This window comes from Puma concolor, chromosome D4 (assembly GCF_028749965.1).
Source record: "Puma concolor isolate L17-30 chromosome D4, mPumCon1.1.hap2, whole genome shotgun sequence".
Taxonomy (NCBI): Eukaryota; Metazoa; Chordata; class Mammalia; order Carnivora; family Felidae; genus Puma; species Puma concolor.
In genome coordinates, this window is record NC_141679.1 from 89,646,289 (window position 1) to 89,662,320 (window position 16,032).

At 48.1% G+C, this 16,032-nt stretch overlaps 1 protein-coding gene across 2 annotated transcripts in view; it reads left to right on the top strand.

The window, feature by feature from the left end:
* Window positions 1-16,032, top strand: part of ABL1 (ABL proto-oncogene 1, non-receptor tyrosine kinase) — a 150,704-nt gene that overhangs the window by 98,722 nt on the left and 35,950 nt on the right. Inside the window, exons 1-3 of one of the 2 annotated variants that reach the window (XM_086684290.1) lie at window positions 241-422; window positions 14,802-14,975; window positions 15,540-15,835. In XM_086684290.1, coding sequence (XP_086540416.1) covers window positions 344-422; window positions 14,802-14,975; window positions 15,540-15,835 — 549 coding nt within the window. In that variant the 5' untranslated portion in view covers window positions 241-343. Of the gene's footprint in view, window positions 1-240; window positions 423-14,801; window positions 14,976-15,539; window positions 15,836-16,032 lie in introns of those variants that run through there. The other variant, XM_025934506.2, reaches the window with a different exon arrangement.

A 16,032-nucleotide genomic window follows, 5' to 3' on the forward strand; every position in this document is an offset into this window, starting at 1 on the left:
CCCGGGTTGGTTTTGGATCTCGGCAAGGGGGCCGGGCCGGGTCGGGCCTGCCGATCGCCCGCGACGAGCGGGGCCGGCCGACCGGCGCGGCGCCGAGGGGGTTAAGGCGGCGGCGGGGGCGGGCCTCGCGGGCCGGGCTCGGGGCCCTTTGTTAACAGGCGCGTCCGGAGCGGAGACGGAGACGCGGCCGCGGCCATGGGCGGGCGCGCGGGGCGGCGGCGAGGCGGCGTGGCGGGGCCGCCGGGGCGCGGGAGGGCGCGCGGGGCCAGCGGGGCGCGCCGGGCCTGAGCGCGCGGCGCAGCGAGCCGGGGGGCGCCGGCCCCCACGCCGCCGGCCCGCGAAAATGTTGGAGATCTGCTTGAAGCTGGTGGGCTGCAAATCCAAGAAGGGGCTCTCTTCGTCCTCCAGCTGCTACCTGGAAGGTAAGCGCCGGCTGGCGCCGAGCGCTCGAGGCGGCGGCGGGGCCGCGGGCCCGGCCTTCTCGGGCCGCGCCCGCCCGCCCGCGCGCGCTCCCTCCGCGCCCTCCCTGCCCCTCCCTTCCTTTTCCCTTTCTCTGCCCCCCCCCCCCCCCCCCCCCGCGTTCTTGCTCTCTCCTGGTCTTTCCCGCGACCCCGCCTGGGCGCTGCGGGCCGAGCGGGAGGGTGCGGGGCTCCGGTCCCCGCGCCCTACCCTGGGAGCCCACGCCGGGATGGCGATGTCTCCGGGCCCCCAGCCGGAGGGGGGGGGGCTCTCCCCGAGAAAGTTTGAGAAAGCGAACTCTACAGGCCCGAACGGCCCTGTGAGCCCACGTTGTGGAATTTCCACCGTGAATTGGGAATTATGTGTCAAAAAGGTCGACCCGTGTTTGTGAAACATGTGATTCTCATTAAGTGTCGTGTACAAAGGAACACCGCTCTACCATTTATGGGTACGGAATTTCAAGTGATTTTTCTACCCCACGCCCCACGCGCCCGCAACCCCCAACCCACTCTTATCTGCAGACCACGAAGAGGTCTTAGGAATTCTCCCTTTTCGCGAGGATGGGGGAAGCGAAGTTACACATTTGAGGAAGGCCTTGTGAATGAGTCCAGCGTACTTGGCGGGGGAGGGGGGGACCTCATGTTGGGTTCGCTCCATAAAGTGCAGAGCCAGGAGCATCTTTCTTTTTGCCTTTTTTCCGTTCTGCTTTCCTTTCCTTCTCTCATCCCCTGTGTCCTTCTTTCCTGTTGCCTTTCCTTTTCTTTGCTAAGTAACAACTGAAAGAAAGTGAACCGGGGAGGGTGCATGGGGGTCGTCATTTTGGACTTGATCTGACTTAGGGACCGGACATCCCAGATGAAATCCTGCTGGTATTTCTCTGTCATTTTCACTGAGGACTTAAAATAGGAATAGAAACGTAAAGCTCATCTGAGAACAAGTTGGATTGCTGCTAGTGTGCCATGAAGTTGTAACGTACTTCTTTTTAAAAGGAAGGAGAAATAAACGAAGGCCTCATAAATGGTCTAACCTCTTTTCCTTCCAACCTTTTTTTTTCAATACCCCCGTGACCCTCACCAGCCACCTTTTTTTTTTTTTTTTTTTTTTTTTTTTTCCTTTCTGATTTGAGGGCCTGCCTGGAGTCACATAAGCAGCTTAAACCATAAACACCAGTGATGCAGGTGAAACCTGTTTGCTCTTGCTTTCACAGGATGTGGACATCCATCCCTCTTCCCTGCCTGCGATTTTGGGCCTTCCAGCCGGCTCACAAAATCCACCATTTGGAGGGAGGAGATGGTTTATTTGTCCCTGAAAGTTGGCATTTGAAGCGGCCAAAATCATCTTCAGTTCATGCGTCGCTTATTTTCCAAGTTGCTCAAAATTCTGAGCACATTCTCATTTACATCTGTATCGAGTTAGTGTTAGGCATTATCTCCATTTGCAGATGGACGCCCACGGGCGGAGTAGATGAACTGGACTTTTGTAGCTGCAGAGCTGTGACATTGTTTTTGTTTTCTCGGGGTAAACCGGAGATTTAGGGCAGACTGTTTTCTTGGGGTAAACTGGAGATTTAGTGCATAGTTGAATTATTGGTTTTTATTTTAGGGGGTGGCTCTCATCTAAAGCGTCTTACTGCTTCCTGTCCAGACTTTCTGTTTTTTACTGACATCCTAAGTCAATCAATCAGTGTTTATTGACACCCTCTCAGGGCGCAGGCCGCTCAGGGCACAGAGAGTCGAATGTAGTCAGCTTTTGCATTCTGTCAAAGATGGTTCCCGCCGTGAATGCGACCTGATCATGCATCTATGCGCTCCCCAGGCCTCGCTGTCAAAGCAACAATTAAACGCTTACTGTATGCCAAGCAGTGTTTCAGTATTTCTATATGATTCGGTGTGCGTGTTTCTCATGATGGCCCTGTGGTTATTTCCACTTTACAGATGAGGAACCTAAGGCCCCAGAAGGTTAGGAAACTTGTCTAAGGTCCCAGAGCTAGCAAGTGGTGGTGCTGGGATTTGAACCCATACCGTCTGGCTCCAGAGAGCCGACTTTCAGCCATTCGGTGCTTTACCAACTGTGACTGTGACCTTTGGCACGCTCTGTGGATGTGGAAATGGTAGCTTCAAGAACGTCTGAAATAAGGCTATTCTTTCTTTTCTGGAAAACTAATACTGATAAAAATGATCATCTTTTGCAGAAGTAAGAAAATTTAAATGTATATTAAAATAGCTGTACATGATTTTAAAAAAAGAACATTCTAAAAGGGTATTTAGTGAAAAGTAATTGTGTCTCCTACCCATTTCCCTACCCAGAGGCAATCACTCAGGAGTTTTCTTGCGTGTCCTTCTGGAGATATTGTATGCGTATAATAAGCGTTTAAAACATTTGAATTTTGTGTTCCAACTTTGTGAAAATGTGTGTTTATAGGCAGTATGTATTCACCATGACCACATTTAGCTTTAGAATCTTAGGTTGACTTCAAACACCCAGCTTTCTGATTATTGCTTCCCCCTAGAGATGTGGAAGAAAACATGAACACTGGCCATGTAAAAAAAATTTTTTTAATGTTTATTTTTGAGAGAGAGAGAGACACACACACACACACACAGAGACAGGGAGAGACAGCACGGGCAGGGGAGGGGCAGAGAGAGAGGGAGACACAGAATCCGAAGCAGGCTCCAGGCTCTGAGCTGTCAGCACAGAGCCTGACCTGGGGCTCGAACCCCCGAACCATGAGATCATGCCTGAGCCGAAGTGAGGCGCTTAATCGACTGAGCCACCTGGGCGCCCCGAGCACTGGTCATTTGAATTTTTTTTTTTTTTTTCCCAGTTCACTCTTCTTTGTTTATGTGTGTATTTGCATACATCGTTCATGAATATTGTACATGTATATGCTAGCTCTGTAGTGTGGAATCAAAAGTAATGTGAAGTGAACTCTTCTTGAACTTTCAAAATGTATTTTAAGGGCCGCTTTAAAATGCTGCTTTTCAGCAGTTAACTTTCTGACAAATACTTTATGTGGTGCCAGCTGCACAGATATGTACAGTGTTGGAACTTCTGTAGAGCAGCTCAGGCTCTCTAAATACTCTCTCCTGGGCTCATCACGTGCTTCCCTTGTTTAGTAACAAAGAAAATGCCAGCCTCTTCCAGGAACCTAATGGAAAGCCAGCCAGTTCTCCTCGCTTGAGGTGACATTAAAACTGGTGAGCATTTATGATGTGACAGGCGCTGGCACCAAGCGCTTTGTAGACACCCTTGCCTTATTTGCATACCACCGCTGTGAGGTTTCTAGAGAGGAGGAGGAGAAAGGCCCCTGTGCCCTTTGGAAATACTTCTGAATTTGGAGTCAGGAGATCCATTTTTGTCTAACCTCTCTCAGCCTCTCTGTTTCTTTGCCTCTAAGACAGAAATAACCAACATCCTTCTGTCCAGCCAACCTTGAGAGGATCGTTTTGGGGACCTAGGAGATGATTCACGTGAAGGTTTTGAAATCAATAAAGTGCTGACTGTTTGCATTTATACCTGCATGAGGTTCCTTTGAGAGGTCCCTAAATGCAGACAGTTTCGAGGCTAGGGCATTGCAGAGTCCTCTTCTCGTGTGACACCCGCAGCTCCAGAGCCAGCCGGCCAGGGCCTGGATGCCAACCCTGCTGCCCGCTGGTCCTGGGCATCATGCTGTCTGAGCCTCGGTGGCGTTCTCATTTCCAAATACAACTCGTGGTAGGCCCTCTTTCGTTGAATTGTGAGATTTGCGGGAGAGATTTCATTTAAATTGTTCAGCACAGAGCCTGGCAGAGAGCAGGATGTTAGCACATATCAGCTGTTACTTTAAACAAATACTGAGCAGTCTAAAAGGTTGGCATTGCCAGTTTCTCCAATGGCTGAAGTCATGACAGAATCGAGCTGAACCTACCCATAGTTTTTCTTGTTAACAAGACAGTTTGTTTCCATGTTTGCTCTGATGCATAAAATTAATACTTCTATCATCAGTTTTAAGGAAAAGTATCTTCCCTTTTCCTGATCCTTTTTTTTTTTGTAAGTTTTAATTATTTAAGTATTCTCTACACCCAACGTGGAGCTCGAACTCACAACCCCAAGATCAAGAACGCTGCGCTCGCCTCACTGAGCCAGCCAGGCGTCCCCCCCCCCCCCCCCCGCCCCCGATCCTTTCTTACGCCCATGCTGAATGTTTTAATTGTGGAAAAGGAATCCCGTTGATTCATGATTGGCATCTTACTCTTTCCACAGCTCCAAAGATGTGAAGACTGAACATCTACCTCTCATTACCTTGTTCTAAAGTCGTCATAATTTTGCCAGTGTAATCGCCGTTCTGAAATAGAAACAGGAAAAATGGTCGACGGAGAAATTAAAAAAAAAATACATAACACCGTTGTACAACACGATAGTTAGTTAACAGCACTGTATAGTTAGTTAGACTATAGATATAACTATACAGTTATACTATAGATAGTATAGTTAACAGCACTGTGCTGTATATTTAAAAGTTGCTAAGAGAAGTAGATCTTAAGGGTTCTCATCATAAGGAAAAAATGTGCAACTGTGTGGTGATACAGATGTTAACGAAACTTACTGTGGTAACTAACCTTTTCACAGTCTACATACAGCAAGTTGTTAGGTTGTACGCCTGAAACTCCTACACAATGTGATATGTAAATCATATCAATAAAACTGGAAAAGGTAAATACAAGACCATAAGATCAAGTGGGATATGGGAAGAATTTAACTTCCCGTCTGTAATAGCGGATCATAATTAAACACCCAGAAAGAGTCATAAAATAAATTCTTAGTTTTGGGGGGTTTGTGGGGTTTTTTTTGTTTGTTTGTTTTTTTACTTTTTTAAAGGAAAAGCACACAGCCCATTGAATTCCTTGTACTCATCACCAGCTTTAATAATTCCCAACGTATGGTCAATTTTAAATTGTCCTTTTTAGTGCAGCTGGCAGACTGTCCGTCTCCTAATCGGAAGGTCCCGAATTTGAGCCTCAGAGAGGGTAGATTAAGTCATTTTTCATAGTCGGCTGGGCCCAAGATTACCTTGGTTAAAAAAAGAACACAGAGCAAATTATGGTCAATCTTGTTTTCTTGCCTCGTTGAAGTTCTACTTCCAAAGCCGTTTGGAAAAACAGCTTGCTAATTACTGACATTTGAGAGTCTAACTTTGCCCTCCCGATGATGAGAGTTGTCAGTCCCCGAAATTGGCGTTCAGATCCTTCTCTCTTAACCCACACCTAGGTACTTTGTTATACTGTCTGTGTTGGGTGACACAGAAGACAGACGAGGGAGAAGGAGAAAGAGGTGGGAATTGAGGAGGAGAGGGAAGCAGAGACCCAAGAGGAGAAAGGCTGAGACCAGAAAGGGAGAACCCAGGGGACACGGGACGGGGGAGGATGGCAAAGGTGGGCAGAGGAAGAGATCCAGAGGAGAGGAAGGGAGAGAGCAAGATCCAGAGAGAGAGAGAGATTGAAAGCAGTGCAAGGGGCTGAGTGTGAGCCATGCAGACTGATGGATGGGAAGCCGTGGGAGAGGCACGTGAGTAACCTTCACCTCTGCCTCTGTCGCCTGGCCTCTCAAAACGCCCGTCATGAGAGAGTCTGCTTAATAGACTTATGGGGGGGAGGGGTGCGGAGGTGGGGGGGCGGGGTAGTGTAGTACCCTACACGGAATGCCTTAAAACTGAATTGAAAAGGTGGGCCGTGAATAGAATCAGCCATTGCTTTTTGGAACCCAGATAGCTTTTTATGGTCCTGTTCAGTTACTCAGGTTAGCAGTAGGAGGAATAATGGCAAACAAGACATTCTCGGGGATTCATCTGCCCTTGGGTAGCCCCTTCGGTGAGTCGGGTCTAACCTGACCCAGGCATCCTCGATGACCTTCTCAGGGAGATCAGGACACACGAAGTGAGTACTCGCAAACCATCCCCGGCCTGGCAGGCGGAAGGGGAGGCTTTCAGTCTGCCGCAAAGGACCTGTGACAGAGTAAATGCTTCTCTGGTTAACGGGCTCACTGCCCACAGTTTGAATCGGGTCCAGTGCCGGGATCTGGGGAACCTTTCCTCCCCCACAGACAAAAAAAAAAAAGTGTGTGGAGGGGCCGTTTGCCCGTACCGGCCTGTCACGAGTCCTGTTTCTTGTGAAAGCACAGAGAAACGTACTTTTCACGTTGCGCTGTGTTTCGGGATCTTGACCATGGTTTACATTCCATTTTTTAAAAAATGATTGCGTTTCCTAGATCTTTATAAAAGCATTCCTGGTAAAGTGCCATTTGCTCTCCAGCCTGCTGTCTGCTGTTTCTGCAGGTTCACAGATAATTAAGGTACACTCTTCACTCCGGACTTAATATTTTACTTTGTTGCTAAAGCCAGTCAAGTGCAAGGGGTTCTGCCTAGCTGTTCATTTAAATAAACACCTGGTGGTGCTGTATGTCCTGCCTAGCCCTGGGTAGAGGGTGAAGGCTGTGATGAGAATGCTGGTCTCAGGGCGCCTGGGTGGCTCAGTCGGTTAAGCATCTGACTTTGGCTCAGGTCATGATCTCGCGGCTCCTGAGTTCAAGCTCCGCGTCGGGCTCTGGGCTGAGCGCTCTGAGCCTGGGGCCTGCTTCGGAATCTGTCTCCCTCTCTCTCGGTGTCTCCCCCACTCGTTCTCTCTCTCTCAAAAATAAACATTAAAGGAAATTTTTAAAAAAATGCTGGTCTCTGCCCCAGAGTTCACATTATTGTGGGAACAATAATAAATGAAGAAGTACTTGACCTGTAGGGCAGGGTCCTAGGGCCAGGTACCACACGTGGCGTTTGTGCAGAAATTCTCCACCTGCGGTGTGCGTGGAGCCCTCCTGACAGCCCAGCTGGGTAGATACTGTTGTTGCCCTATTGTGCAATCGAGAAACTGAGGCTGGGAAATTAATGTCTTCAAGACATGGTAGAGTGAATTTAAACAAGGCTTGTCCACCCTGGAGCCCAGGCTTACAGATTCTTCACCTATGAGGTGAAGGGGAGATAATCAGTTAGGGGTGAGGTGCAGGGAGGAGGGAGGACTAGTCAGGCTCACTAGAAGGGGTGAGGCCAGGAGGATGGAAAGTAGGCTGGGGAGGCATTCTGGAGAGAGTAAATGGCACTTGTCACAGTGCTCGCAAGTTGGGGCAGCAACAAGCTTCGGTGGGGGAAGCTTCCAGAGGTTTGGGGAGGCTGGAATGGGGGACCAGGGGTTGTGGGAGAAGCTGGTCGCAGACCAGACCCTGCAGGGCCTCGTGTACCCGCTTCAGGAGCTCGGACTTGATGATGACCCCAGCCATGCTGAGAGGGCCTGTTACACGCTAGGAACCGCGTCTTGCCTGTTAACCTGCAAACCGCAGTCTACCCTGCAGGGCACTTGACCGTCCTGTTCTTTGTGTTGCCACAGGTGACCCTGCTAGTACGTAGTGGCTGACCAGTGACAGGCAGGATCTCTTCTGCCTCTGCCAGCAGCCTTCTCCGTGGGATTTTAATAGGAGAGCCGCTCGGTCGGAGCTGCATTTTAGAAAGACCCCTCTGGTGGCAGTGTGGAGGTACAACGCAGTGGGCAGAGTCAGGGAAACCAGTCAAGGGCACGGTGGGGCACACGGACAGGACAGGACCCATCAGGGAGATTGAGGAGGAAAAGTGGCCACGATGTGGGTGTAAACTTAGCTGGGATGAGGCAGGGGTGAGGTGTGGGGGTGTCGTATTCAGAGTGGTTTGAAGATGGCGAGGTGTTCCGTCTTTATGCTCCGTCTCCAGTAACCGTAGGCTTCTTTGACCACAGAGTCCTAGAAAGCGATACAGAATTCTTTTTGTTTTTGCTTTTTGATGGAGGGGACTGGCTCTGTGTATCTTTCAGAACGTTAATACTTGGACTGCTGATAGAGACGACGCGGAGAGTTCTGTTTTCTAAACTTGATTTGCTAGGAACATTATAATGTGAAGATTCCAGGGGAAACACTTAAACCTTGGTCTAATTTTATTTATTTATTTAAATTTTTAAATGTTTGTTTATTTTTGAGAGAGAGAGCGTGAACAGGGGAGGGCAGAGAGAGAGGGAGACACAGAATCCAGAGTAGGCTCCAGGCTCTGAGCTGTCTGCACAGAACCCGATGTGGGGCTCAAACCCATGAACCATGAGATCATGACCTGAGCCAAAGTTGGGAGCTCAACCAACTGAGCCACCCAGGGGCCCCACCTTGGTCTAATTTTAAGTAACTTTATTTTTTATTTGTTATTATTATTATATTTTTTTTACTTGTTATTTTTAAAAGGAGTTTTCTCCAGAAACCCATTTAGCTTAATGCTTATAATGCCTGTAAGTGGGAAGTGCTAAAACTGCATTTATTTGTTTACTTATTTGTTTATTTTTAAAGTTTATTTACTTTGAGAGAGAGAGTAAAGGGAGCAAGCAGGGGAGGGGTGGAGAACCCCAACCAGGCTCTTGTCTTGTCCATATGGAGCCCAACATGGGGCTTGAACTCGTGAACTGTGAGATCATTGACCTGAGCCAAAATCAAGAGTCAGACACTTAGCCAACTGAGCCACCCAGGCGCCCCAAAACTGCATTTATTTAAAAAGAAAACTGCATAATTTGGACTTCTCACTAATTTATAGCAGCCTTCTTTTTAGGCCCCTCTCCCTGTCAGATTACAGGGGTTCTACTGAACCAAATCTATAGTGTAGGAGTTGTTAACCTCGAAAGCCCTCGGGGTCTGGGATAGAATTCAGGGGCTCCATTTCCTTGGATGGGAAAGTTTTAGAACTTTATTTCACTAACCTCTAACTGAAAATTAGTATATCATTTTTTAAAGAATGTAGGTAACAAACCACAGTCAGGTTAGCAATATTGGTGACTTTGTCACCAGTAGAAATCCGATGTTTTCGTGTCCTGTAACAGTTGTGATTATCACTTACACATATCAGAACTTTGAAATGATAGTAGTTACTACTAGATCTTGTTTCTTTAATCCATTAATAAGTAGATACTTAAGGCGTTAATGAGGAAGCCCTGTATCACAAATAAATTTCTGTTTAAGATTTGAGGACTGTTTCCATACAGCTGTTTTCCCTTACAGCCCTCCATAGTCACTGCATTTGCAGACTTTTTTTTTTTTTTTTTTTTTTTTAGTGTTTATTTCTGAGACAGAGAGAGACAGAGCATGAGCGGGGGGAGGGGCAGAGAGCGAGGGAGACACAGAATCCGAAACAGGCCCCAGGCTCCGAGCCGTCAGCACAGAGCCCGACGCGGGGCTCGAACTTGCAGACCGCGAGATCATGACCTGAGCCGAAGCCGGACTCTCAACCGACTGAGCCACCCAGGCGTCCCTGACTTTTTTTGGAGGCATCCGCAGACATCGCCAGAGGGTCCACAGCACGGATGAAGATCCCTCCCTGAGTAGCCTCAGTGTGTCAGGCTCGCCTTGGATCCCTGTGTTAATCCTGCCTCCCTTGCCAGGCGAGGTCTTACTCAGGAGCCCCTTCTGTGTAATGCTGGTGAGCGGGCCCCTTCACACCTCCTCGCCCCAATGTCTGCGTTCTTAGAAATTCACCTGGTCTTCTATTTGACTTTTGCTGTCGAGGCTGCGTTCATTTTCACCAGCTGTGTTCTCTTCCCCCAAGGGGCAGAGGCCGTGTGGGGATTCTTCGCATCACTGCCACCTCGCCCTGCCCCTGCTCCCCAGCAGCTAACACAGTGTTTGGGGGTGCTGGGAAGATGTTGTGAAGTGTGATGTTAAGGCCAAGGCTGTATTCAACTAAGCCCGTTTTTTAAATAATTTTAGCCACTCTGGGTGAGGGTGTAAATTACAAAATAAAGGACCGTGTAGAAAGTGGGTAAAAGGACTTTCATCAAGTTCAGATTGTGGGAAATAATACTTTTCCTCTAAGCTCATATTCTAAAAAGTTGTAGGAGACTGTTGTATACTGACTTGAGAATAGTCTGAGCATGATCTCATCAGTTGGAACCGAGTATGAAATAAAACACGAAGCCTTCCCTCCTTTTTGAGGGATCTGTTTTATAGATTTCTGAATTACAGAGATTCCTTGAACTGGAGGGTAATAGTGAAAGGCCCACAGAGGAAATAAGAATAAACAACAAGGGTTTAAAGAATTGCATGTGAGCAAAAGGAGAGGGAGTGTTTATCACGCCTGACACACCCTGCCCCCTCCCCTCCCCACTCACTGAAGGAGAGCCCACTCCGCTCTGTACTCACAGAGCAAACCGAGGCCTTGGGCACCAGCACCTACAGGAAGGTGGGAAGCTTCCCAGGGATGTTTTCCCTGGAGGTGAAATCCCTCCCCTCGGGTCTGTGAAGTAGCCTCACGGCCCCTGAAGGTCACCAGCATTTTACTTCTCTTCCTGTTTGCCCTTGGTGGGTGCAGGGGCAGCCCCTGGCCGTCTAGACCAGATACGCCTTATCTGAGAATCTTCCGTAAACATTTTTGATCACTGACTCACAACTTTAAGAAAGGATTATTTTTGTATAAGAAGATCTTTAACTTGTACTTTAAAGACCCAAGCCATTCTCTTAGAATACTTAGAATATTTACTTAGAAATAAGTTAAGCAGGCATGGGCCCGAGCATGGGCGCAGGGGAGGGGCAGAAAGTTGGGGCGGGGGGGGGGGGGGCACACAGAATCCGAAGCAGGCTCCAGGCTCTGAGCTGTCAGCATAGAGCCTATGTGGGGTTCAAACTCACGAACCATGAGATCATGTGACTGGAGCCGAAGTTGGATGCTTAGCCGACCGAGCCACCCAGGCGCCCCAACAGACGCTGGAATTTCTTTGCCAAGACTTAACAATAACCAAAAGATCCATTGGAAGAACAGGAAAGGGGAGCTGTTTGGACATCTTTCTTGAATGAAGCTTCGGGGCTTCTTTAAGGGTCCGACTTCCTGACAGTGGGCCTGGCAGAAAGTCCCCGCGTTAAGTCAGGAAGGTTTAAGTACATTCTGCAGTGTTGGCCTTGTGAGCTGTGATCATTTTTAAGGTTGACGAGCACAGTTCACTATGAGATGAAGCAAGGAACTTGGCATTTATGCACCGCGAGTCAATTTTGACATCAGCCTGGATGGGGAATTGACTGGAAGGTTTTGGCGTCGGACTGTGGCTACACTTCAGTGTCTCCATCCAGAGGCGTGCGTGGGCATTACTTCCCTTTGGGCTTCGGCCATAAATTTGTGGAATGGAGCAAGAACTGGAGAGGAAGACGGAGAGACTGCCTTGGATTTCCTGACGTCCTGTTGAATCAAAAAGCGGTGGGAGGCCCTTTCCTTCCTGACAAAGGGCTCATCCCCTCGCGAGAAATTCCCAGCATCGGTCTCCCTGTCGGGGACAGTCCCTCTTGAACCCTGACTTGAAATCCACAGGCAACCCTGGGCGAGTATCGGCCTTCTGCCTCTTCCAGGTGTTTTCCAGGCCACTTCCCCCTGATTATGTAACTTTGATCAAATCCAGATGCTGCAGAATGTTTGATAGAAGGGGTCAAATGGCATTTGAGAAGAAAAGCGTTTCTGTATTCACGACTTTGGTTTAATTTCCTGTGTGGGCCTGGTCTGCCAGAGTTGTGTGCTCATGGCCACGAGGTTGGGACTCCAGAGGGAGGTGCACAAATGTTTTTTCAGGACAGCACGAGGAGATTCCTCCTCCCCCAGGGTTCTTTTTCAGGTTAGATGATCAATTGTGGAAGTGTCAGCTGGCTTCTACTTAACGATGGCAGTGTCTCTATTTTTGTCACTGTTTTTCTGAATTGCAAAAACAACCCACATCCATTGTGAGAAATGAGCCAAAATACAGAAAAGAATAGAGAAAATGTTAGATGTTTGTAATCCTACCCCCCCACCCCCACCCCCACCCCTTGTCAACTACTGTTCACAGTTTGGTGCCGTCCCTTCTGTACTTCGTTCAGTTTTTACAAAATTGGGATCACGCTGCAAGTGACAGGTTGTAGTAGGAGCAGTTAGTGCATTATTATGAGTATGTTCCCAAGCCAGTAGTAGTTTTTTTGCAAAAATATCTTGAATGATGTTCTGAATGTATTCTGTATTACGGATGGACCACAAACTAACTTAGCTTTTATTGATAGACACCTTGTAGTTCTCTTTTTCTGTGCTGTTATTTCAAAGTTAGTATACAGAGGGGCGCCTGAGTGGTTCAGCCGGTTAGGCTTCCGACTTGACTTCGGCTCAGGTTCGTGCACACGCTCGCTTTCTCTCTCTTTCTCAAACAGAAACACTTGAAAAATGTTAAAAACAGTCGGTATCTAGAAATAATCATGTGGGTCTAGGGATAATTGCTGGAGGTTGATCAAAGGTTATGGAATTATTTAGAGATTCGATTTGTATTTCCAGTTGCCCTCCTAACGTGTGTAGCACTTTCTACAGCAGCCGCTAGCTTTGCATGAGAGTTCCATTTCAAGCCTTACACTGACTTAGCCTCAAGAAAATGGGTCTGCCCATTTGACGAAGACTTTGCATTTCTTTGATTATTAGCCAGGCGTAACGTGCTTCCCAAGTTTAATGGTAATTTAAATTTCCTGTGAATTGCTTATTCATGCTTTGGTCCATTCCTCCCTCCTCCTCCTCCCTTCCCCCCCCCCCCCAGTGGAGGATTTATCTTGTTCTGTCGATATGTAAGAGTTCTTTCACGTTAAGAATCCTGAGGCTGATGGTGTTACTTAATATAACCGCAACGGAAGCTCTTTGGACTCGCTTCGACGTGACCGACTTGTTGGGTTGACCATCATGCTCTTGCTTCCTGTAACACCTGCCTCCCCAGTGCCCGGGACCCACGGGATAGGGCAGCCAACCCCGCCACCCCGCTGCTGCTTACTGCTCTTGGCCACACCGAGAGCCCCTTGTGTTTCTTTCCACGTCTCTTTATTTCCGATACGCTTGTTGTTTTCATTACTTGTTCAATATGAAACCAGTGAAATGCAGCTGTAAGAAGAGAACCGTACCTGTGAACTTCAGGTGGACGCCTCAGACATAGTCAGTAAGGACGGGTGGTTTTAAACGTTGCTACCCGACCGGGTGAGAGCGAGCCAGTCGTAAGCCAATAGATGGCATATGGCTCCCCATTTTTCCCCCAGCCTGCAGCAAGCTGAAGCTGGGAATATGCTTCACACGTGCCCACCCTCGAAAGGACAGGCCTTGTCCCCGCAGAGTCAAGGCCAGCAAACCAACATGCATTCAGGCGGGGGTGGGAGATCCCACATCTTTGAAAAAGATAATTTTCTGCTTTTAACTAGCTTTTTTTGGTTAATTGATCAGTCCCCCATCACGATTGTGCTAGGTGTGCCTTTAGAGCCCGTGTGAACACTCAAGAGAATGGGGGCCCAGCCCATCACTAAGGCTTCTAGGAAATGGCAGTGTTACAAGACCCTCTTCCTTGAAATGATCTTTGCCCTCATGATTCATCAAATGAGATGACCAAACAGTAATGACAGAATTTGGGATTTACTCTTTTAGCAAATACAATTCCTAAAGGTTTACTTCAGTCAGGAGTACAAAAAGCTAGCATCGAAAGACCCTCGTTTTTCATGTTGTAGCAGTTCATTACAACGAGATATAAAAAAAAAATTTTTTTATGTTTATTTATTTTTGAGAGCGAGAGCAAGAGAGAGCTTGAGTGGGGGAGGAGCAGAGAGAAAGGGAGACACAGAATCTGAAGCAGGCTCCGAGCTGTCAGCACAGAGCCTGATGCGGGGCTCAAACCCACGAACCATGAGATCGTGATCTGAGCCAAAGTCAGACGTTTAACCAGCTGAGCTCCCCACTGCCCCCCCACTCCCAGGCGTCCTCTGTTTTTTTTTTCTTTTTTTTAAGTATTCTTTTTTTTTTTTTTTTTAGGTTTTATTTATTTTGAGAATGAGAGAGATGCAGGGTAGAGGGGCAGAGAGAGAGAGAGAGAGAGTCCCAAGCAGGCTCTGCACTGTCAGCCCAGAGCTCGATGTGGGGCCCGAACCCACGAACCGGGAGATCATGACCTGAGCCAAGAGCAAGTCAGATGCTTAAGCAGCCGAGCCCCCCAGGCACCCTGGAGTATTTCCGTTTTTAACTGAGTTCATTTTGAATGAATGAGCTTAAAAAGCTGAAGCTATTTAGGAACAGTAATTGCCACCTTGGAAGGAAAATGCTTGATGCTTTTCACAGGGTTTGGGGAAGGAAGGGTCCGTTTTTATTCTACGGCCTTTCTTCTTAATACAAAATGCGTGTCGATGTTACGAAATAAATTAGAAAAGTATAATGATGGAAGCAGACTATTTTTGCTCCTGAGAATGAAACTAATTTTTTTCCCCACCTCTTCCTGTTCCTTTCTTCTTTTCTCTTCCAGAAGCCCTTCAGAGGCCAGTAGCGTCTGACTTTGAGCCCCAAGGTCTGAGCGAAGCAGCTCGTTGGAACTCCAAGGAAAACCTTCTCGCTGGTCCCAGTGAAAATGACCCCAACCTTTTTGTTGCACTGTATGATTTTGTGGCCAGTGGGGATAACACCCTAAGCATCACTAAAGGTAAAAGGGCCACAGACCAAACGGGGGGTTGCAAGAGACAGAAATCAGGGGAAACTGGGGCTTGACTGAATACCCCTTCACTGACTGAAAGAGCAGCTTTAAAGTTGGAATGCAGGGAGGTCCCCCAAAAAAGCCCAGCATCTTTATAAGAGAGCCACTTTTCCTAAAGGAGAAGAGTTCCTGTATGATAAGTCCTTAGAAAACGCACATCCCCTATTTCATAGTTAAAGGGACACATGGGCCAGACACGGAAAACACCTTTTATTTTTATCTTATTTTATTTTGTTCTAAGAAAAAGTATCTTTTCCCTAAGAAACTTCCTTATGTTGGGAACAGAACACTTGGGTAACGCAGCATATATATTATTTACGAAAACCGAGGCTGTGTATTTCTCTGCATGTTCTGTATTCTTCTACAGACCCACAAATGCGTATATTTATGCGGATTTGTTCCAGCGAAGCAGGTAGTTAGGAATTTGGAGATTTTTTAGTAATCCTCTAAGAATACATGGGAATGAACAAAGCCAGCGTTGGAAGCTGACGTCTGGTTTGATTCTCTTCCAAGGTGAAAAGCTCCGGGTTTTAGGCTACAACCACAATGGGGAATGGTGTGAGGCCCAAACCAAAAATGGCCAAGGGTGGGTCCCAAGCAACTACATCACGCCGGTCAACAGTCTGGAGAAACATTCCTGGTACCACGGGCCCGTGTCCCGCAACGCCGCCGAGTACCTGCTGAGCAGCGGGATCAACGGCAGCTTCTTGGTGCGGGAGAGCGAGAGCAGCCCCGGCCAGAGGTCCATCTCGCTGAGATACGAAGGGAGAGTGTACCACTACAGGATCAACACTGCTTCTGATGGCAAGGTAGGGGACCCCAGACGGGGGAGCTGACCGGCTGGGGCTGGGGCGCGGGGATGGGCAGCTAGTCTTTGGCCAGGAGGACCCAGAGCTCCTGCCACTGGGGTTGAGAAGTTACCGCGGCAAAGCTCAACCAGGAAGGCGCTCGAAGACGACATCTTCAAGTGACCGCAGGCGGCGTTCCGGTAGCCTGTGAAAGACCT